Source organism: Anas acuta, chromosome 1 (assembly GCF_963932015.1).
Source record: "Anas acuta chromosome 1, bAnaAcu1.1, whole genome shotgun sequence".
NCBI lineage: Eukaryota > Metazoa > Chordata > Aves > Anseriformes > Anatidae > Anas > Anas acuta.
This window is the reverse complement of record NC_088979.1, coordinates 105,884,525-105,909,095: the sequence shown is the minus strand read 5'-3', so window position 1 is coordinate 105,909,095 and position 24,571 is coordinate 105,884,525. Positions and strand designations below refer to the sequence as shown.

General features: G+C 37.3%; 1 protein-coding gene across 3 annotated transcripts in view; it reads left to right on the top strand.

Moving 5' to 3' along the window:
• Positions 1-10,240, top strand: part of GBE1 (1,4-alpha-glucan branching enzyme 1) — a 169,916-nt gene extending 159,676 nt beyond the window's left edge. The window contains exons 16-17 of one of the 3 annotated variants that reach the window (XM_068691217.1): positions 739-798; positions 8,276-10,240. In XM_068691217.1, coding sequence (XP_068547318.1) covers positions 739-798; positions 8,276-8,332 — 117 coding nt within the window. In that variant the 3' untranslated portion in view covers positions 8,333-10,240. Of the gene's footprint in view, positions 1-735; positions 799-8,275 lie in introns of all 3 variants that reach the window. The other 2 variants (XM_068691208.1, XM_068691224.1) reach the window with 2 other exon arrangements.
• Positions 10,241-24,571: the final 14,331 nt, after the last annotated feature.

Below are 24,571 nucleotides of genomic sequence, written 5' to 3'. Positions count from 1 at the left end.
ATACGGAGGATCTCTGCACTGGATTCTGTGTGCCACTCTTCCATGACAGAATGGAGAAATCAGTTTCTGGTGTGACATCTTAATGTGTCTCACGAGATCTATATTCCTGAGAATTATTGTAGATTTTAATCTATCTCACACTTGCTTTCACCCTATTTCATTATATTCAGAGTACTGGCATTTCTTTTGTTTGCATGTTTTAAAGTGGTTTTATTTCATGAAAAGAATTCTTGTGCTTTTATCATGCTTGGCCTAAAGGATCTTGGGAACATTTTTTTAATGTCTGTATGTGACAATGCCTTTATAGTGTGGGTAAGTATCTATTCTCATTTGCACAGTAAGAAACAGACCCTGAGAGTTCATTCCTGAAGGTTATACAGCAAATTAATGCTCCCAGAATTCTTGCTTCCTGTGTCCAATTCAAATACATTGCTTTAGTGATTAGAGAGCATCTTAATTATCTGCCACTAACTCAACTTATGCAAGGCTATTAACTAATCTAGAATGTATATTTCACATTTGGACTTTTAGATGATGAGTGCAAGTCATTCAAGAGAGAAAAAATGCAACAATATGAAGATGTGATTTGCTAGGAGCATGTAGAAGATAAGGCATGTGACAAGCAAAGCAGCAAATGCATTTTTGCAGCATAAATTGTGGCATGGCAATGGCACTTCCGGGTCAGATAGAAACCCATCAGAATGGGTCATGATAACTGTCTTTTATATCCTTCAGCAGTACAATTCACAGACCAGCTTCAGTCAACAGCCCAGAAGATGCCACAAGCACCACATAAAGGTAAAATGGTAGTACAAGGACACAAAGGAAATGTAGCTGGGGAAGCACTCGGAAAACCAGACCAAATTTAGCAAGATAGAACTTCAAGAAACAAAGAACAAAAGCTACAGTAAATATCTGCAACTGCTATTTTACAATAAAACATTTTTTTATTTACAATAAAACATTTTTTGTTTTATTGTAAATAGCATTTTAAATCCTAGTTCTTAGATGATCAGTCATCCTTGAGAACTGCTTTAATCTTACTTGAAGGTTATAAAATCCAAGTAGATGTCTTCTTTCAAGTATCTTTTCAGAAGATGTATGCCAACCACCTCAGTGAACTCACACAAATTTTTTACTGTATATTTTTAATACTTATCTTATTGTACTTGCCTAATGCATAAAACTTAAGTATTTAGTTTCAAAAAATTTAATTCTTCATCCACCATAAAACTCAAAAGATTTTATTTTTTTATTCATGGTGACAGATGCACCTCCCTTAAGGTGTGTTAGTAAACACTATCAGCAAAACAGGCCCAGAGTACTATGGCAAAATAAAATCACATGCAATAATTCTGCTGCTCAAGTCAAGCTTAAATAGTGCACAAACATTACTAAAATAGGAGATCAGATGTGACATGATTCATTCTAGAAATATCACGTAATAAAAGAAAAACACAAAGTGATGGTGCAAAATAAGAAGGGAAATATGAAATACCTGGAGCAAAGAAAACTGGATGAAGCTTTGTAAGCACTGCTAGGTATTGCACTGAAACATTTTGCTGATGAACAGATGATAATTCGGGTTCTGTGTAGTAATGCTGTAAGAAGGCCAGATTTCAAAATCATTAGACACACCTTGAACACTCAATAGAAAAATGCACCAAAATATCCGTTGTAATATGACTGATTTAAATAGTGATTATAATCTAATTTTTCCATTTCTCTGCTTGCTCTGGTCTGTATTGTTAACAAATTTATTGCAATCTATATAACCTTCCATGTCATCAAACCTTCTAATAACAAGCCGTTAACTTCTTTGCTATTGTAGAAATCAACTTTTTACCACAGTTTTATTTCTGTTTGTATTTCCACATGATACTCCCCAATAGTCTTTTTTGAGCCATGTTTTATGAAAATTTTGTGCTTTTTCAATGCTTGTATAAACATTGTTTTGTTTAAGTCTTACCATTTCTTTACAGCTAGTAAATTAAATGCTGTAGATGCATTTCAACTCCTGTCAGATCCTAGTGTCCCTTTATGTACAAAGTCATTTGTTGATAGCTTTCTTGATTGTTGGACCTGAGACTTAGACCAGGTGGGGGGAAGTGGGATCTGTTTTAATGATATTCATTGTTCCAAATGTTTTATCAGGCAACTGACTTGATTGAATTTTACTGTAAAATGTTGTTTGATATCAATGTAGTACAAGTAACTTAAGTATTTTTTAACACATAGAAGTAAGGGCTTATAGGGAAGCAGTGGGTTTTATACTTTGTATCTCCATAACTGAGTAACAAACAGGCCAAATGTAATATTGTAGAGTGTTTATGTCATTGGCAAAATAGTATGCAGTTTATTGTTTAATGTATTTCAGCTTTTATACATTTCTTTTTTGCCACCTTTCTGCATACCTCTTTCCAGTTAGCTCCAGTTAGCTAAAAAATAGATGCTGAAATACACCACTCCACACTGCCACCCTCCCTCCCCCCCTAATGAAATAGAAATTGTGTGGCTTATTTTAAGAATATCCTTATTGCTGGGTTAGGCTTTTTAACCTTGGCCATAATGTATAATATTTAATGTCAAAGTGCAACTTCCTGCTTCCATGAGTCTATTGACAAATTAAAATATTCACATACTGAGATGATCTAAAAGCTTTTAGTGACCTTAGCTTTGAAAATAGTCATTTGAATTACTTTCTTGATAAGGATTTATGTATTGAATTTTTAGGGAGTGATGTAGTCTTTAACTGTTTCCCCTCCTTCCGTTTACAAATATGCAGAATATATGAAAGAGTGTTTGTAGTTAGAAAGCTAACTGTTATAACTAGGGGAATCAGATAAGATTCATAGTAGCAAGATCTTGTGTTGTTTTTACCTCTTGATGATTAAGACTTATAGATTTAGTTGCTCATTGATCATTTGACTTCTTAAAACAAACAACAGCAACAAACAAGTGTAATGATTCCAAAGTTAATGAAGTCCAATTTAATTCAATCTTTCTTCCATTCACATTTGTCTTTGTCATTTTTTGTTGTTTTTTAAAGCACTCTTTCTTAAGAAAAAATACAAAAGATAATAGAAATTTTAAGATAGGGCCTGTGCAATATATGGAGATCTTTTGCATAAATGAAGCAAGACAGTCTGAGAAATGATTTTCTGCATATTCATGCTTTACAGCTATAAACTGAAAAACAAATTGGAAGGAAGAACTTCACATTATTTTAAGCATACCTTCTTTTTCACTTGCAATGTCTGGCAAAATGAAATCTGAAATGTCTGTGGTTTTGTATAACAAATTATAGTCAGAAAGGAAAAGCTATCACGTATCCTATTCATTGATGGTTAATTATATTTTCAGAATAGTGTCAGTGTCTGACAATTAGTAGTGATACAGAGACATGAGATAGTCCAAAGCCCTCATTTTAATTAAAAGTTTGGGAAAATGTTGGCACAGGCTCTTGTGACATTGCCTTCTGCATCCACCAGCTGCAATATGCACTATCAAATATTTTTTCTGCAGTGCCTGATCTAGCTCTGAGTTCCAGTAATTCTCCCATCTGTTGCAAAATGACCTTGAAATGATTTTTAGGACTTGATGTTTTCCAACCCTCAAAGTAGGATGAAGGGTAGTTCATTGCAGTTCCAGCCAATTTCAGTTGTGCTTGCACCTGGTACTGAATGCAGTCTGATGGATCAGAAAGTAGACATTGTCCTTTGTAGAACTTCTTGCTTGTGTGTGTGTGTGTGTGTGTGTGTGTATATATATATATATGGAGATTGCTACGTATTATGGTCCTCTCAAAATATATAGAGTGAGCTTCATGCTTGTAAGTTCTGCTGTCTACAGATCCTTCCTGTATTTTGTATTCCTGCATTCTTTATAGCTTTTCTAATCTCTTGTTTCTTGAAATTATCTGGATGTTTACAGGGAGGAAAAAAAAAAAAAAAAGTATAAGAAATAAGCATTTGTATGGCTGAAAAGCATTGTATACATTCCTGGCAAATAGTAGCAATACCATTTTTTTCCCCTGTTGTGCGATAGCCCACCTGAATGGAATGATTTTGACATAACACAATGTGTAGCAGGCTGATAGCAATAAATGTTTTCATGCATGTATTGGAGTATGTAAACTATATTAATGCCAAAAACGCTGATCTATAAGGAATTTGTCCCTTTTCAGTGTGATTGCCTTACAGTTTAAAATGGACAAGTTTAAATTGTCTGTTTTTTTCTAAAACAGACCTTAAAGACAAGTCAGTTGTCAGTTCTTAAGTGACTTTTATTTTCATAATTGTTAATTGAAAGTCAACACCTCGATAACTGTTCTATGTAAAATTACAAATGACAAGAATATGCATGCTGAACACAGCAATAAAAAATAAGGAGCTACTTGACAAACTTAATTACAAAATAGAGCATCTGGCAAATAAGAGAATATGGGTTAGTAATGAAGGAATATAAAAGCAAGTTGTAAACTACTAAGAGCCTAATCAGAGAGGTCGAAGCCTGGCTGAAGCTAAAAAATAGCTAGAGATATAAAGAATGGCAAGATGGGAGTTCTGCAAGTGTACAGAAAGTGTACAAATAGCAGAAGAGCTTAAGAAGAAACACAAGTCCCTTGACAAAGGGAGGAGTCAAACATGATAGGTACTCTGAAGAGAGCAGAAGTACTTAATGCTTTTTTTTTTCAAGCCTCGGTGTCTGAGGGCAAAGTCTGCTCTCAGACCCTTTTGTGTGCCAGTACACTCCTGAAAAGAAAGAAGCAGCAGCAGAGCAATAGGTTAGGGACACCTTAAAGAGGCAAGATAAATAGGATATACCCAGGAATCTGGAAAGATTTTGGTGGTGTGGTTGCAAGGCTGCTATTATCTGTGAAAAATCATAGTTGTCAGGGAAAATTTCTGACAGCTGTAGTAAAGGCTGTAGTAAAAGCAAAAAGGAAACCTAAAGACTCTGTAGGCCAGTATGCTTTTTTTGTTAGTCCCTCGAGAGATCGTGGACGGCATCCTCTTGGAATCCATATCTAAACAAGTGAGAGGCATATGAGATGGGTCAATCAGAAAGCCAATCCGGATTTAGCAAAGGTAAATATGCCTGATTAATCTGCCTGCTTTCTGTGATGAAAGGACTCTAGCTGTGTGCATGAGGTTAATACAATCAACACAGTAAGACTTCCAGCTTTGTCTCCTACAGCATTCTTATCTAGGAAGTACAAGCTGGACTTGAAGCTTGTTTTGCAGGTTGAGAGCTAGTTGGACTGCTGCAAATTTAGTAGTCAGAGGGTGAGTGTCCAGCTGTTGAGTGGTATCAGGAAGAGTGCCCGAGGAATTGCTGCTGGGTCTGATACTGTTCGGAGTCTTCAGCAGCAACCGTACTGATGAGACAGCAAATGTGTACATGACACTGAATTAGTGTGAGTCGTGAATGTTACAGGTCTAATTCAGATGTATCTTGATAAATTTAGCCAATAGAAGCTTCATACAAATTAATGAAGAAAAATTCTGCAGAGGAACGCCATGTATCAGTGAAGATTAGAAAATCAGTATGCTGAGTAGGAACCCTAAGAAAAAGGACTGGGGTTATGCTGAATGCAAATTTAAATGGAATGGAGTTTGTCACAGGCCCATAGCATAATAAGTTAAAACAGGTATTTTCATTAATGCATTACTGTGTGTTGAAATTATCTTTAAAATTCTTTAATATAACTTGGACTTAAGTAATTTAAAGACTTAAACCAAATATTAAGAAAGTGCATAGTGCTTTACCTCAGAAAAGAAAAAAGAAAAAAGTTGCCATTTTTTTCAGTATTTAAAGATGACAAAAGAAGTTGGCTTTTATTTTTTCTTCCATACCACGGATAGGGCATAGACTACTCAGCACACCTGTGCTGCCAGACTGCTGAAGGAGTTCAGTAATTGCAACAAGTATGATGGCCCTTAGTCTGGGTAGAAGAGGAGTGTCTATGGCTAGGAGGAAATCAAAAAAAGGTTGGAGAAAATAGAAATAAGTGGGGTGTGTTTTCACAAAAGTAGTAATTAAGGTGGTGAAAGAACGGGAAAGGCTGAGGGAGCTCTGGGATTTGAAGTGTCCTAAGAAGGAGCAGAAGTGAGAAATCTGGGCTGAGAAGGCTGAAAATGTTGTTGGTTCCTGGACAGATAGTCTTCCAGATGTCACTTTATCTCAGGAAATATTAGCAATATTTGCAATCTCTTTGGTCACATTTTTTCTCCCCTGTTTCTCACCCAAATGTTATGTATTCTGTCTGTTTAAACAAACAGTAAAGCCAGAGTACATACACAGTGGTATTTCTGGAAATACTGTTTAAAAAAAAAAAAAAAAAAAAAAAACATTTGAAGCAGAAAAAACATTTGTAACAGAAATTATCTAATGCTTGTGTAGTATTCTTTTTCTTTTAAAAACTTGTACACTAGTGGAATGAATATTTAACTTCAGATGGAGAGAGTCCTTTTTTTGTCGCTTTTTGCCTGCAGTTTTATTTAAGCTTTGGAGATGCTTAAAATAGTGAATGAAATAAATTGATAAGATTAGGAGAGAATGCCACAGTTGGCTTTTCTATGATTTTGCAAGAAGCCTAACAAATCAATAAACACTAGAACCCATATTTAATCGCCCAGATGTGGAAAAACACATGGCTAATAAGGTGGCAGTTAAATCAGTTTGTGACAAATCATAAATATACCTCTTATCAATCTAAATATATTTTACACAAACTCTGATCAACAGTGAACTGGTGTGATGATTCCATGCTGTTCTCAGATTCTCAGCTGGTACAAGTTGACTTTAAAGGCAATGAGATAATTTATTCCTCCTAAGATCTGATATATTATTGACCAGAATATGATTAAGAATTGCTGTATCCTGTGTTTATGTTAATATTTGTTGCCTTAACTGAAGTAGCTGTTTACACATTCTTTGTTAGGAGCAAATAAGAATAATTTTTCTTTCCCTTTTCATGTCATCATATAAACCCAGAGCACTGAATTTCTCAATAAAGTATTTGAAAAATCTCTCCTTTATCTATACGTTCTGAACTAGTTGACTTCATTAAGTATTTCCTTCACTGCACATATTTGTAGGACCTATTTATCACTGAAACCTTAGGGGAAATCATTATGTTTGCTGCCTTTCAAGAAGCATTGGACATGGCTCTGTCTGGTTCAATGAAGATCAGCTGTTCTTTTCCTCCTTTTCCTAAAGCTCTTTGCTTTATTGCTTTATTCTGTTTTGAAAACTATGAAAGCCTTTCATGCCATCAGGCTCTAGTTTGCAGATAACGTAGTTGAAATTGCACAGTCTTAGACGTTCCACAGGGATGGAGGGTACTGTAAAGGAGGATGTTGTCAGAATGAAGCCGATAATCTTCAGTGTTGTGTTATCTTTTATAATTGCATTTTTATTGACTTGTTCAGCAAACACATTCATATGCTTGACAATTGATGGAGTACCATATATCAAGGTAATTGGTAGGTAGTACATATCAGTCTCATTTTCAGATTGTGACTCTACTTTGCTTGGAAGAAATGTCATGTAAAATATATTGCCATGAGCTTTTTGTGATCTATGAGAAGTCTTTTGATTATATGCATATCTTTTCATGGTAATAAGGTAAAAGACCATAAAGCAAAATGCAATAGTGTAATGATTAATTTGAATCTGTATATAGTTTTTAGAGAAAGTTTTATTCCTCAGACACTGAAACTCCACAGGTGCCAAGATGGAGAATACATTGTTGTGTCATATGGCTGGTATTTACCTGTATGAAATGATATGATGAACCTTGGGGCGACTTTACTTCACAGCAGAAGGGTGTTCAAATGCTGTTGTAAAACGTGCTCATTTATCGTTATACAGTCTATTGACTTAGATGTTCTCAAGTTTTTTAAATTGGACATTGGAAGTCATATGAGGCCCTCTACTGGTAGCCTCTTTAAATCTATCAAAGTAAGGTTTTAAAAAAAAAAAAAAAAAAAGAAAGAAAAGAGGAGAGAGATTGCAATTAAGATGTCTTTTAAACTTTTAGATTGTCTTGTATGATTCAAGTGCTGGGGACTAAGCAATTAAGCACATTTAAAATGTGATAGTATGACCTGCTAATGCTAAATGCTAAACATCCATACACTGCAAATATTAGAAATTATGAATGGGTAAAGTATTTCACACGTGTTTTCACATATGCTTTTGTAGAAATTGAATCCTGTGAGGTTTGTGGTTTTCTCAGCTCTTCTTGTTCTTGTCATCTTTTTACTAGGTGTACATTCCAAGCAGAGTGGCTATTGTGCTTCAGAATATGGATAATGCAAAATGAAGATCTCTATAATCACCGAAGAAGCAAGTGATAGAGGAAGTGCTGATATGCTGTACTAGTATGAAGTATAACAAAATTAGTTCTAAGGAATCTTTCTGAAACCGAATGTAGTAATATTATCTGTTTAAAATGCAAGATTAATATTCACATGTAATTGCAGAGCTCTGGGTTCACTAGAAACTGGTTTGGAAACCATTATGAAAGAAAGAAAAACGTAGTTCTGGTATTAAAAAATTAGTCTTTAAAATATTGCAAAGCAGCAGGTATTGCTAATTAAATTACTGTTTACAGTTTTATCAGGAATAACATCTTAACAAGCATGATCCTGCTCCAGTGTTTATAATGTCTTGCAAAAATCTTTTTTTGATAGTGAATTCAAATGTTCATTCAAATGTTCAATGCTTCCTATTCATAGTAGCTTGCTTAAATAGAACAGCAGTTTTTGGCTGAAAGGCAGCCTTAATGGTTTGTGGGACCTAGTTTGAGGCTCCTCTTCAGTGAGGTCCAACATGGAATTTAAAGTGTTTATCCAAATGGATGAGAAGGTCCTTAGCGTAATGTACTCTGCCATTTTTTATTTTATTAAAACTGCACAAAAATGCTAAACATCCAAATGGGGAAGCCAATTGACCGCTGACCTGCTGAGACCATTGTGTTGCTTACTTGCTCAAATCACTTAGTCTGTGCACCTTACTTGCTACAGCTGAAAAAATGATAATTATTTTATTTAGATGGCTAAAATCTCCAGTAAAAAGTGTGTTATGTTTTCACTGGAATGATACTCCACTGGAAAATGTTCTTAAGATATAATTATTCCTATTGCTTTAATTTCAGTGACGTCAGGACCTCGTAATACTGATTTCATCATTTCTAGCACATGCTTTCAGTTTGGAACATGAGGTGGTTCTTGCACTTTTATAACTTCTGAAACATTGCTTATGGTTTAAGAAGAAACAGTCTCAAAATATAGTGATCAAGTTTTTTCAGTAAAATTGAGGTAGTTAATTGTTGGAGTGCTGCTAAGATTATTCAAGTGAGTTCTTTAATAAGCTAGAACTTGTTTTTGTAAAAAGTAAGATTCTTTATATTTGAAAATGTATTGCAGAGTACTCTGGAAAATTCATACCAAATTAATGAGACATACTTTATTTTTTCTCCACTTTTTTAAAGGCACACTAGAATTGGTTACGAAATTAATGTCTTTTTTTATAACTCTTCAAGTAGCCAAAGAGGAAGATGTCCGTGACCATTTCCAAGTGGTGTTGTTTTATTTTTTTAACCCAGTTTTCTACATTGGAATAACTTTTCAGTAATTTACACATCTCTTCATAGTTCTCAGAATGCTTACTTCTACTTTGATATGGCTTACTTCTTAGGCAAAATAAGGGAGATGATAGAATATTACAACATGATGGAAAACAGTCTTTTCACAAGGTTCACACTGAAAGAACTTCATGAATATCCTGTCTGCTATATTCTTTATGACAGAAAATTCTGTATTGCAGAAGAGAACTATAATACTGTCTTCTATTGTGCTTCATTTTCCACTGTACCAGTTTAATCATTGCTTGTTAGTGGGCTAATAAAAGCATTCCCATACACTGAGACTTCACAGGAAAATACACTGAAGTATTTTAGCAACTGGAACTGATAATCTTTTTTTTCCAAATTGTTTTCCTCGTAGTGAAACAACAAGCAACTTCTAATATATATGCTATATTTACCTTATATTGATCTAATGTTTTATAGGTCTTTTTTTTTTTTATATTGGCAGAAGTTCCAGGTTTCAAATAGTAATGCAAGGCAAGAACCCTTGTCACAACTTTTTTCAAGAGAAGGAGTAATGCATGATGTGAAGTATAAACTATGTAAAATTACATGCAAATAAACTGAGGACTATAAAACCAAGGCATTTGTGATTTTGATTGCTTCTACTGTAAAAGATTGTGTAGTAGCCTTAATACTGGACAGTATATTAGATCTGCCCAACTTGAAATAGGTAAGTTGTCTTTGTCAGAAACATTCTAGAGAGACTGGCAGATTATTTGTCAGGAATACATCACTCATGTAATGATACACTAATAAATGCAAACTACAAGATTTGCAAGATGAGCATGTAAATATAGGAAGCATAATAATAAGGGTTTTTTTTTTTTTTGGAGTCCATGCCTGTGTTCTAATGGTGGTGTTCTCCCTGTATTAAGATGTTGGCATATTTTCCCTTGAGGGTGTATCTCTAATCATGGAATAATAGAATGCCTTGGGTCAGAAGGGACCTTAAAGATCACCTAGTTCTACCCCTCCCCTGCCATGAGCAGGGATGCAGATCAAGTTGCACCCATGCGGCCTGGCCTTGAACACCTTGAGGGACGGGGCATCCACAGCTCTAGGCAACCTGTTTCAGTGCCTCTGAGTGAAGAATTTCCTCCTAACATCTAATCTAAATCTCTCATCTAGTTATCTGCCCATGTAAAAAGTCACTCTCCATCTTTTTAATAAGCCCTCTTTAAGTATTTAAATGTTTCAATGAGGTCTCCCCGGAGCCTTCTCTCAGGCTAGAGTGCTATCCTATCAGTTGGAACAAGTGCTCCAGCCCTCTGATCATCTCCGTGGCCCTCCTCTGGGCCTGCTGCTGGATGCAGCACTCCCAGTAGGGCCTTGTAAGGGCAGAGGGGCACAAACCCCCTCCTTGACCTGCTGACTATGTCTCTGTTGATGCAGCCCAGGATGCAATTGGCCTTCTGAGCGGTAAACATGCACTGCTGTCTCGTGTTAAGCTTTTTGTCCACCAAAACCCCCAAGTTCTTCTCTGCAGGGCTGTTCTCCATGAGTTCCTTTCTCATCTGTGCTCATGTCTGGGATTGCCCTGATCCAGGTGCAGCACCTTGCACTTGGGTTTGTTGAACCTCATTACATGTAGGATCATGTAGGCCCACTTCTCAAGCTTATCCATTTGCATGGCATCCCTTCCTTCTTTGGTATCAACTGCACCACTCAGCTTGGTGTTATCTGCAAACTTGCTGAGGCTGCATTCAATCCAACTATGTAATTGATAAAGATATTAAACAGTATCAGTCCCAAAATGGACACCTGAGTGACAGCACTCATCACTGACCTCTGCCTGGATATTAGAGCTGTTGACTGTAACTCTGGCTGCAGCCATTCAGCCAATTTCTTATCCACCCTTCAGATCCATCTCTCTCTAATTTAGAGAGAAGGATGTTGTGTGGCACTGCATCAAAGTCCTAACAGAATTCCAGGTAGATAACATTGGTCAGTCTTCCCCAGTCAACTGATGCAGTCACTCCATCACAGAAGGCCACCAGATAGGTCAGGTATGATTTGCCCTTGGTGAAGCTGTGCTGTCTGTGTCGGATCACCTCCTTGTCATGCACGTGCCTTAACGTTGCTTCCAGGAGAATTCATTACATGATCTTCCCAAGCCACAGAGGTGAGGCTCATCAGTCTGTAGTCTTCCTTTCTACCCCTTTTAGAAATGGGAGAGATGTTTCCCTTTTTCCAGCCACCAGGGACTTCACCTGAGTGCCATGACTCTTTAAATGTGATGTAGAGGCTTGTCAGCTACATGAGCCAGTTCCCTCAGGACCCTGGGATGCATGTCATCAGGCCCCATAGACTTGTTACCCGATCAGTTTCATCAGAAGGTTGTCAGAACTCTGTAGACAAATCTGATAGTTTGTCACAGAATTAAATGAAGTGGCACATGGTGAGTCATCCCTGAGCACAAGACTGCACAGAGATTTTTATTTACATCATGGAAGAACTCCCTTTAAAGATAACCTCTCTTAGGGCAATGGGCTGATAAGGATCTGTACTCCTTTAAAGACAGCTTTTCTACTTCCCTAGCATTTTGAAAGAGATGCTTTTTGAACGAGGTGCTTTTTGGCCTCAGAAGTTGTTCCATGGTCTCTCTAGCTGTTAATATGAACTCAAGAAGTTCTTCCTCATCTGGCAGTTTATCTAAAGACTCAGACTGATGTTCCAGGACCCTACCTCTATTTTGCAGTTTGTATGCTGAGTGGTTCCTTGTACTGAATAATTCATGTTCTTCTCCAGCCTAGGTGATCCGTACAGTGACAGGCAGGTATCCACTAGACTGTGTATTCCAAGGGTAGTAAGTTTTGATTCCCTTGCTGTTTCCTCCTCGTCCCACAACTCAAGCCTTATTGTCCTGAGGTTTATTTTGAAGATGAAAAATGAAGCGGTTGTTTCAGCTTGGTGAGTATGTCTGAAAAACACACTTAAATGGAAAAACTGTTTGACCTTTCTGTGTGCTTTTCTCCTATGGAATTTGTCTTGCTCATTATATTCTATTTAGTAAAGAGTTTGTTAACCATGTTCGCTGAAAGACAGGAATGTGGTGTACTAATCCTCTGACAAGTGGAGGCCAACTGCATGAACAGTAAAATACCAGGCTAGATAAATTGTTGCATGGTACTTAGACATAATGTAAGGTGATATTTTCTGTATCAATCTGTCAATCACAATTCTGCTTTTAAATTAAGATGTTTAAAGCAGCTGAATAAGTTTCAGTTGTCCTATTTTTTCGTGATTCCAGGTTCTTAACTGCACATCAATGAGTAAACAAATAACTTCCTATTTATGTAAAGGTCTTTGTTCACATGCATAGAAATTACTTCATTAGTTACATAGCGAAGGGTGAGAATTATCTGAATGAAGAACAGAAACAGTTTCCTTTAACTTAAACGTAGGTATTGTGTTCTGGATACATAGAGGTCTATGATCAGGTCTTCTTCCTGCTCCATAATTTGCTTGTGAGGAATAAGTATAAAGAATTCAGGTTTCTTCATGGACTAATATTTCCAAGCTGTAGTCATTCTAGGTGAACTGCTACAGAGATGAAGCAGTGTTTTACATATTTGTATTTGCATATTTCATCCCTTAGCTAGGATTTCAACTTCATAAAAGCCAGCCTAGAAGTGGCTTCCTTAAAATTAACAGAAAATTTTCAGCCAAGGAAGTCTCTCTGCATGAATGCAGTTTCAGATCTCATAGCATATAGCACGAGTGTTTTGAAAGGAAGGTTGAGGTTATTTGCTCTAATGGAGAGCTGTCTCTAATGCCAAAGCATATTTTTAAACTCTGTTGATTTCCAGATCATTTTGAGTTGTATTAAAATTATGGAGGAGAGAAACTGCTTCTTTCTGCAAGTTTTGCTAGCATTTAAAAAACAAAACAAAACCTCTTTTGGTCTTCTTTACCCTTGGTATAGAGAGAGAATTTTTTTTTCTTCATGCAGTGTCTCCTTTATGCAGACTTTCTCATTCTACCATTCTACTTCATCTGAACAGTTGCAGTAATAATGATAGGCTGACATATGACTACTCTTACTGAAAAGAATTATATAAATCCTGGGATAAAAATAACTCCAGTTGAATGTGTTAGAAATATTCCACTTATGGAAAGGTAAAAACAAAAGTTAATTATGACTCATTAGATGAGACAAATTATATTTTTCATGCCTCTGAATACAATATGTACCCTGTAAATATAAATAACTCTCGGATGTTCATGGTAAATTAAAGCCTAAAATGAATTAAGAGAAAATGTAAGAACATGTAGGCATAGGAGTAATAGTTCTCAGCTTAGCTGATATTTTTGCATATTTACAAAGATACTCTGAACCCTGGAAAAGGTCTAACAGTTTAATTGATCTTCTTCTGAAAACTGTCTTCTGAAGTTAAGGACGATCATTTCTCAAAATATTAGGAGAGAATTAAAATTGATGCAGCACTAATCACTCATGCCATTTGACTCCAAGATAATTTTCAGTGTTGTTAAAAACTGACAGGGAACTCCCTCTAAGCTTGCTTGTCTTATTCTGACTATACTTCACAAATCACAGTTTAAATGTATACAGCAAGGACAATCTGTGATAGGATGGTGTAAATTTATTGGGTTGAATATTCAATCTTTGCTCAGGGTAAGTATGATGTTTATGAAAAAAATAGATACAGCACATTTAGGAAAAATAGTTATGTCTGCAAACACTAAAGGAACTAAGCAGAAAATGCTGTAACGTTATATTGTTTTCTCCATAGTATTTTTTGTTCTACCATTTTCCAGTAATCTGTTTGAGTGATTTGTAGCAAAGGAAACAAAGCAGCTATATTTTCTGTTCGCTTTACTGGAGGGAAGGGATCAGGAATGTGAAGCTACTTGTCCTGCTCTAAGCTAGCTGTCCTGCTGTTCAGGTTTTGGCAGCCGTATGGTACCGTGTGGCTAAAATGGTGCTGATAATATATCAGTGTTTTGTCTGCTGCTGAGCAGTGCTTGCACAGTGTCGAGGCTTTCCGTTTCCTTCTCTGCCCTCATGCATCCCAGCATGTGGGCTAGAGCTCGGGAAGGGGACATGGCCAGGACAGTTGACCCAAACTGACAAAAGGGATTGCCACACCATATGATGTTGTGTTTAACCAATAAATAAATAAATAAATATATTTGCAACATCATATGGTGTGGCATATATATATGTGGTGAGGTGTATATATATGTGAGGCCCTGCTTACCAGGAGGTGGCTGGACGTTGCCTGCTGATGTCAAGCTGTGAATGAATTCCTTTTCCTGCTTTGCTTGTACACACAGGTTTTACTTTCCCTGTTAAGTTGTCATTGTCTCGATCCATGAGGTTTCTCACCTTCCCTGTCCTCTGGGATGGGGAGAAAATAGAAGTAAGTGAGTAATTTCTATGCTTGTTTGGCTGTGGGCTGGGGTCGGCCCACCACAGCCACCAAAAAACTGAATTAGCTGTGCACCTCGGGTAAATCCCAACCTTAGTTGCCTTTCACAAAATACTGAGTGTACCCTGTGTCAGTGTGGGTTCTAGAGCAAGATAACTGTAGTACGCTAATTATCCTGCAGTTACAGTATCAGCTTTGTGAATGATCAGACAAAATTATGTATGTACCCAGCCTCTTTCATGCTACAAACTCTTGGACCGATTCTTTTGTATAAGTCTTGACTTCCTGACAAACAATTATTCCTGTAGAAAAATATAATAGTAAATTACTTTTTTTTTTCAAGTAGAAAATTATAGGTTTTTTAAATTATTTTAAATATAAATTTCTTCATAAGGGTATTCTGTATTAAACACAAAAATATTCTATCAAATAACTACCTCCTGGTACAGTAAAGATACGGAAAATTAACTGAAATGAAAACCTGCTCTGTAGAACGTATGAAATTCTAACCACTGCTTCTGTAGAAAGTGTCTGTTGACCACTGCTTCCATTGCTGCTGCTGCTGTTGTTGTTTGTTGCAGTAGTATTGGACCAAACACAACATTTTTTATGAGTCTTTCTGTATTCTGTAGCCTGTGTTAATACTAGCTATGAATTTTTGAGGCAATCCCAGTTTTCTGTCTTCCATAATAAGTTGGGGTTATCTATGGCTGGGGGTTTTCTAGAGTACAGATAAGAGGGGAGCCTTAAGATGTCTGGTTGTGGTGTTCAATTCCTGCCTTTGCAGTTCCACTAATCATTTTAAATCTCTGACTGTGACATGTTTTTGTCAGACGAAAGCAAGCCCTGTCTGGAAGAAAGAAAGGAAAAAAAAGCACGTCTTTAGACTAGCATGAGAAAGCCAATTATGTAAACACATTGTGTCCACAACCTAAAATGTATTTTTCTATCAATAATTGTTTCTCTGAAAGAACTAGTGTTGCTCAGTTTATGAAATGGAGCAGAAGGGCTGTGTGACACAGAGAACAGATTTCTGACCAGAAAACAATTTTCCCAAGGCAAAAAAATGTATTCCAAGATTCAAATATGTCCTCCTTTGCAGTGGGAGATAACCAGAAAGAATGAGAGGTTTAAAAAAACAAACAAAAAAAATGTGAAAGCGAATCTAATAGATCTGTTAGTGTGGCATTCGCTTAGGACATGCTGGACAGTCTCTGTAATTCTTAATTCAATTTACTTTGTTTCTGGTAGGTTCCCTTGGTCCCAAACTGTTGCTACTCTAGAGAGACTTTGAATTCCAAGTTCAATAACATGTCTCTGTGAGGAAGGGGATTAAAAAATAAAAGGAAAAAAAAAAAAAAGAGGTTTTTGCATCTTCATAGATGGACAATGGGAAAACAAAACAATACAAAAAACACCACCACCAGCAGCAACAACAAAAACACCAAAAAAAATCACAGAAAAATTCTATAAAAATATAAATACTGAGCAAAATACATTTGCAAAGCCTAGACAGTAACAGCTCCAACATCATTAGTGTAAGCAGCTCTGTAGAGGAGGCCTAGGCTTTCAGGAGGTTCATTGCATGAGTGAATCCATGTACCCTTCTTCTGAAGATAAGGAACTTTTTTAATGAGTGTATAAAGTCATCGGGCTACGTGAACTAGCTTTCTGTAGGCCTCTTTTGGCTTCTGCACTTCAGGCCTCACTGATTAGCAGCACGATGCCTGCCTGGCACCTGCAGGGGAGGGAAGGCAGGCAGTGGCTGGCCAGGCTGATGGCCTCAGTGTCTTCTCTGCCACGTGGGTCAGGGTGTCCCAGCAGTGATCCTTGCACAAATGTTATTGATGCCACGTGATGATTTGGCAGGAACGTAACTTTTTTATGGCGTTAAGATGCCCAGAAATTTGACCCTAGCTGGAAAATGGGCTCTTTACAATTGGTGTCTCAGCCTTACAACTTGTCAGGGGGTGACTTTGTGGTGTACAATTTGTATGTGTGTTTTCTAGTTGTGCTGTGTAACAAACTGCTATTAGACAGAACTAACTTTTCCTTCATATTTTCAGTAACCTCCTAGAGTTAGCAGCCCTTGTTCCTCAAACTTATTGGAGAAGTAAGTGTAATACAATGTATATTCATGGATTAACACAGTGGCCACAAGTCCTTCATAGCAATGACCTGTTTGTTTTGTTTTGTGTGTGTGTTTTTTTGTTTGTTTGTTTGTTTGTTTGTTTGTTTTTTTGTAAAGGAATGTTTCAGTAATATGATTAAGTATTTTAAAAGAAACTGAGCATGGTTTGCTCAGCTGAGGATAGCTGATTGAAAGTGATAGTAAATGATATATTTAGTGCAATTTTAGCTTTTTTCCTTCTTTTTTTTTTTCTTTTTCTACTTTTCCCGTGGATGGAGTAACCACAAGGTATCACTGGTGGTTAATGCGTGCCTAGAAATACTATCACCAAATACGCATGCACACATTAAAGGGAGCATAAAACCATATTGACACATAGCTAGAAATTAACTAGGGAAAGCTATTCTCATATCGACAAAAATAAATAAAAATTCTAATTATCCAGTTCTCTGTTGGATTTAAATGCTGACGGAATGGAGAGAGGAGCGTCCTAATTTTCCATCACTGCACAAGCAAAGTTACTCATTTTCAGAAATCTTCATGTTAGTTCTGGTACAAAACATGAAAGGAGCAAATATCCCCAAGTTATACATCTGCTACTGTTACAGAAGATCTCTTCAGGAAATTCTTGCCTAGCAGTGTGTACTTATTACACTGCTTGATTGTAATAGTCCAATTTAAACTTGAGTGGTGATACACAGCATGTTCTGTAAAACACTGCACAAGGATGTTTAAACGTGAAGGATCGTGGCTGGTGTTTCATCGGAGGTAACTCATCGGTAGACATCGCTATGAATAATTAAATACACTGACCTTTAGTTTTAACAGTCTTGATGGGTTTCAAGCCAAGACGTGCTTTGATGCTAGACATGGCACTCAGCCTGTCTTGTCTGCATTTGCTTTTTTTTCTGAACAGAGCTTGTGAATCTTCCTGTTTATTTTGGATGACTTATGCAGGTGTCTAGTGGGCTTATCTTCCCTATTGTCCTGCCACCCTGCAGGACTGTACCTTGCTTAGTCCTGCCTGCCTTTAGCTATATTCTGAGAATCCCTTGTGTCCTTATACCTGCCTCTTTCTCTGACTCTTACCACCCAACAAGGTGGGTATGTTGATAGGTGTAGTTGCAAGGCTTTTGCCCATGAAAAGCTCTGCCAAGGCCAAATCTCTCTGGTGCTTGGAGGCAGAGAGATGATTACAGCAGGGACAAATATGCTGGCCTGTGTTTTACAACATCCTTAAACATCACAAGGGGCCCAGCTCTGAACTTCCCCAGATCCTATGGATTCTGTGGCCCTGGCTTGGTAGCCTCTTTTAAGGGCTGTCTGAGCTGAAAGGATTTGTAGTAATGTTTCTGTTAATGCTCTCACAGCAGTTATTATAACACTGCACATGTAAGCTGCAATCAGAGATGTGCAAATGAACCATCTTCAACTTATTAAATTTATTCCTCTGTGTCATCTGCTGAGCAATGCTTGCATGTTGCTGGTAGGGAATTTTCCCCATGAGGAAAAAAATTAGGTCTGAGCACATCCTTGCATATATTTAGAGGAATCTGATTCCTTTGTGTCCCATAACGTCTTTGCTCTGAAAAGTTGGTGTGTGGTGGATGGCTGGCTCAGGAGGTGAGAGAACCTCATACCACAGCTCACCAGGCACAGCTTTTTATAGTGAGACATGGGGGGGAGCAAAGCAAAGTATGAAGGTGTGAAGGGTCTGTGAAGACACATCACCTGCTGAGGTTGCTTTGAAGCCTAGTAGAAGTCAGGTTTGATGGGAATCCTGCTGCAACCTGCTGGACTGATGCAATCAAATACGTCCTCTTCCCATCTCTTCCAAGGGGGTCAGTCATATCCATATCAGAACACAGATGCTCTGTGTGCTCAAGGGATGCTCCATATGCAATGGCAAGAACTCAAACAACAGAATGGCCAAGGAAAGCAAGAGTGTGAAACCTCAAACGCACAGAAAATTTACTGTTTGTTAACTCTGTTCCAGTTCTTACTAGAGTCAATCACGTGCTTGTTCTGTCTTTCACAGTGACTGGTGCTGGCAGAAAATGCTAGCTATGTGATAATCCTGCACAGAGGGAAGGCCAGGCTTGCTTGGGGATGGACTGCATGTAGTAGATCTGTGTAGAGCAGGGAGTGGTGGACAGGGAATAAGTAGCCAGATAAACCTGGTAGGTATCTGCAGTGAAGCTGTTCCTCTTGCTTTTAAAACTTCTGTTTATGTATCTCTTGGTCACAGAAACTTGAGGAGTTTGGCTTTATTCTTTAACCACTCATTCTACAGTATTCTGTTCCCACTATTTTTACGCATCTCTAAGTCACATCATTAGCAAAAGCAGCCCACTGCTGCACAATATTTCCACACATGATGCTGCTTAATTAACCAAGTGATGTGTAGTTAATACTGCATGATATCTTTCTAGAAATGCATCCTGAAAGGCCTCAGAAGTGATAACAAAACAAAACAAAAAAAGTGATAGTACAGTTCAGAAAGATAAATATGCTGCAAATGGTTTGGTATCTCTGGTTGTAAGGCTGTGTCTACAAACACGATTTGGATCAGAGAAGTAATATGCAATTTTGAAGCAAGTCCCCTGAGGGACTCCAGTTACTGTATGCTAACTCTGTTCCCAGAGCAGTTTGGGGACAAACAAGGTATATTCCTTGGAGATGGAACCAAACAGCATTTTTTCTCCCAAAGCACTCAGAATGCCTATTGGTATGTAACTTGTTTAGACCCTAATGTTCCCATGTATGGTCTCCACTCCCTGCAAGGACTTCCCATATGTGCCTGATGTGTGTCCCTATCAGGAAGCTCCGAGTTGCGTGTGGAGTTAAGGCATCAGCACTGGAGAGGAGACTACATCTGGCCCACAGTACACTGCCAGAACTGTAAGTAACAGCTATGTGATGCATCAGCTACTTTGATCTTCTGTTCCTAAAATATTTGCTAATGCAGATGTAGCTTAATAGGCCAGTAGTATTGTTTCTAAATTTGCAAGACTTCACTATTGTCACATATTCCTTGGCTTGAGCCCTGATTTTTATGTAACTCTGCCAAACACAGAGCTGATTTGTGAATCTGCAGTTATTTTTACAGTTATTTGAATGTAGCCATTCTGGCATAATAACAGCCTTCAGACATTGTTCTTCTGTCTGCTAAGGCAAATATTGTTCTTGTCTAATGTAACAGAAACCACAGTGAGTAGCTAAATCTTTAATATCTAATTTTATAAACATTTTTTGCACTTTTTCATCTGAAATACAGACTTAGAAATTGAAGCAGTATATGTAACATTTCAGTGCACAAAACCATTACCACCGGAACATTTGGTTGACAGTAGTAGTTTGGTTTCAGGGGATTTTTTTTGACTGAGACTAATTTGTCTTCGTATGCCAGAAGATTTTTAAAAATTAACGAGTTTTGTGGGGTTTGCTTTAAGTTTAGAAGCACATAGGGAAATAGTTAACTTCTTCCCTACCAACCCCAATGTCCCTGAGGGTTGCCATTCCTGTTTGTGCAATCCTAAACTCAGCATCAGAAATTGGTTCAGTCCTGGCTGATATTGGTGTTTCCTTGTGCCACAAACCTAATAGGGAATGGTGAGGGATGATTTGTGTCCCCAAAGAAAAAAGCACAGGAGAAATAAGAGTGAAATAGTCACATTTTATAGACAGGGATCTGTCTATTAGAGGTTATATTTCAGATATACATTACAGTACTCTGATGATACAAGGATTCACTCCTTCCAGATCTTGCATTGCTCTATTCTTACTAATTTCTTCCTTACTTAATTGCACTCAGGAAGAGCCTGTGTTAAATGGTCTGAATACTGCCTTTGATGCCCTTCAAATATTTTGTTATGTGTAAGTTCTGCTGCATTTTACCATTGCACTCTAATGTTGCATGCTCTAGCAAAGGGAGTAATCAAGGAGGGTGCTATGTCATATGTTAAAGGTACATAAAAGGTAGGAAGTGGTGTCTGTAAATGGTCATGATGTGGCACGTGCCACATCAGCCCTTATTGCAGCTTCGCAACAGCTCCCCAGATGGAGTTTCAGCACCTGTCAGTTCCTGCCTGGCTAGCCATACATGGCCACTCTTAGATCCAGAGATAGGCAAAAGCCAGAGCAGGTGAGTGAGCCCTCCAGGTGCTCTCCACCCCTCACCCAGGGCAGCACGCATCCCCCAGGCCAAGGTCTGTCCTGGAGGTCGCGTTAACCCGAAGTCCGTGTCAATGGCTGGAGTCCTGTGCCAGGCAGTAAGATCAGGACTGAGGATGAGCTTAGGGAGGAAACATCAGTATTCTATTTCATTGGAAAACCTCCCATGGAGGTCAATACTGTGGTGGTTACAGTAGTCTCGTTAATTTGATTTTTATAGAGGCACATTGGCTGAATAGCAGCAGTCCAGTAACTCACACTTGTTGTTATTGTAAGGAATTGAGGCATGAACTTCTCCAGCACGGTGTCAGGTTCTGGCCCTGCTGGGTAGATTACAACATAATAGGTAGGAAACACTGACTTTAAATACATTTGTTGCTTATAGAGTAATCCCTGTTTATGCATTCAGTTGATACAACAGAAAGCAAAAAAAATATTTATAAATAGAGTTTAACTTCAGTTAAAGCTTAAAAAATTTATCTTGAAAAAGTTTTAAGAGGGTTAAGCAAATGTATTAAAGTTGTCATTCTCATTCCAGTCCTCCAGGAAAAGTCATCCTTCACTTTTCATAAAAATCCAGCAGTAACTAAAATGGATTTCTCTGTCTAAGTAGAGCTCAGCGTCTCTTCTCTGGGTGAATAATTGAATTTATTGGGTCATTCAGCACAGCAATAAAGTACAAATGTTTACAGATTATATTAGCAGTTTTTATTGCTTGTTATTGAAGTAAACCACGATGTTTTCTAATACTTGAAACGTTTCATTTGACCTAAAATAACAAGATTAATTTGGAAACAGCCGAAGAACAGAAGAGAACTGATGCACTACTCTTGCCAAGGGTCAAATCTGAACTGTGTTCAGATAAAAAGTGTTTTTCAGTTAGATGTCTCAGTGTTAATGTGATACAGGCTCATGTGTAAAATGTCCATGATGAGTTTGGTATGAATTACCCAAACACTTGCTGATCCATGCTGTATCAAAGGGGCAGGTGGCAGTGCTGCATGCAGGCCTTCTGTGGTATTAGTTTGGTTGAACAGTCAGGTTGTGTCATAATCTTGACATAATCCTAAATGGGTTGTTCTCCACAAAAATGTGTGTTTGTTTCTAAATGTATGTATGACATCTTTGTGCATACAAAAATAAATCTCTAACTTTTATATTTGAGTATAGCATAATTGCATTGATATTTATTAATTTAATCCTTTTAGGGTCAAGAAATGCCCAAATGCCCAAACATGCCTTAAAAAAAAAAAAAAAAAAAAGTACTCTGGTTTACTTCTGAAATTCTTGCATATTCCTGCAATATAAATAAATAAAATAATCATTCTGACTGTGTGATAAATCAGGTAATTTACAAAGGCCTTTTTTTTTTTCCCCAGGAACATGGTAAAAAGGCTGATTTGTCTAACTAGCATTTTTGAATATTCCTTTCTCATTAAGAAAAAATATTCATACAGACAAATATGACATAGATGCATATTTCTTTCACATCAGGTATATCTACTTAAATATTAAGTGAAACCATTGTCCTGACAACCTGCTAAAGCAGCCATTGATTCTGTGTAAGCTCAAATGCTCTAGTTTAAGTAGTTTCAAAGCCATTTGTTTGTTCAGTGCTTTCTTTCTTATGAGTCCTTCATTGAACTGGCTTCCCTTAAGCAAGTGATCTTAGTCCATCAGGGAAGTTCTGGGATCATAAATTCTAGGTCAGTGGGAATTATTGTCTTTCCTCCTTAAGACTGGGCCTTTGTCTTTGTAATATAGAGATGTAGTAATTACCACAACTCTGGTAACTTAAGACCAGAATTACAGTAGAAGACAGGATTCAAGACTATACTAAATTTGCAAAAGTGTTGCAGTATTTTAAATTAGTGATAAAATCCTGCCATCCTCACAAAACTGCATATGAATTATGAAATGGAATTTGGGTTTAACTCTGTATCATGAGTTATGTATCAGTTAACTGGTGATCATCTAATAAGAGCTGATAATGACTGGCAAGTAACTGTATCTTTCTGATAACTTTGGCTTCACCATTCTTAGTAGTTTTGTGATTGATACCACTGATCCGTTGTGTTGGGATTTACCTAGTTATTTTATTGCAAGCTCTCTCAGGAAGCTTTTTCCTCAGAAGTCACTGATAGCCTTATGTCTGTTAGCATGTTGCACTGGATAATTACCACAGTCAACTCAGGGAGTCTGCCTTTGCTGTGGTGGGCTTTGGTTGTGTATCTTCACACATTCACAAATAGTTGCTTTCAGGAATTTTGATTCCTTGAAAGTTCCTTTTAGCATGACACAGCCTTATCCTAAGGACCTTTTTCTTGGCTTTTCTTCCAGGAATTACTTCAGGAGAGGAAGAGGGGGAAAGATGAACACAGGATAGTGCTGCAGTGAATAACCAAAAGGAAGAACTATACATGAGGTATAAGCCACTGCAAAATGATTCATGCAATGCATACTACCTGCCAGTGAGGTGCCAAGTCCAATGGCTTCACTTTGGCAAGTCTAGAAAGCAACTTAAGTGTTTGCTTAACTTGAAGTATGTCAGGGATGCTAGCGAGATAAAAGCCATCAAGTTGAGTATATGCTGTTTGCTTTTAATTTTATTTTCCTTTTTAATCAAGATTGGAGAGTTCAGTTTCATACAGAACAGAGGTACAGATATTCAAGGAATCTCTCTGCTTGAATTGCATTAAATCACACTGGACCTCCTAGATCTTGTCTTTTGGAAAACCTAGAATTACTATATAGGGCACTCCCCAAAACTTCATTTAAAGTCAACGAAAGCAGTCACTGTCAGTGATTGCCATATCCAGCCCGTGCCATTTATTTTTCTGATTCCCTTTTGCTTGCAATTTAACAATTATAAATATGTTTTTCCCCTTAAATATTGTCAAGTGCAAACTCTTTATGCTCTCCTGATTTATACATATTTTTAAATTAAATTTTGAAGGACTGTGGTGATTATAATATGTTAAACACATTTCAAATCTTCATAAGTTTATTTTTATATTATGCTACTTGAACTACAATCTTGCTAAGGGATAGGGTGGGGGGAATAAAATTAATGGATTCCTCTTGCAGTAGACAAAAATTATTCATTTTTTGATAAAAGATCTTATAATTTACTCTTGCCTTCACTACTTGATTTATCTCATCTTCCCACATTAATTTGTTTTTAATTTTTTCCCTTGTCTTCTGAGGTCCTCT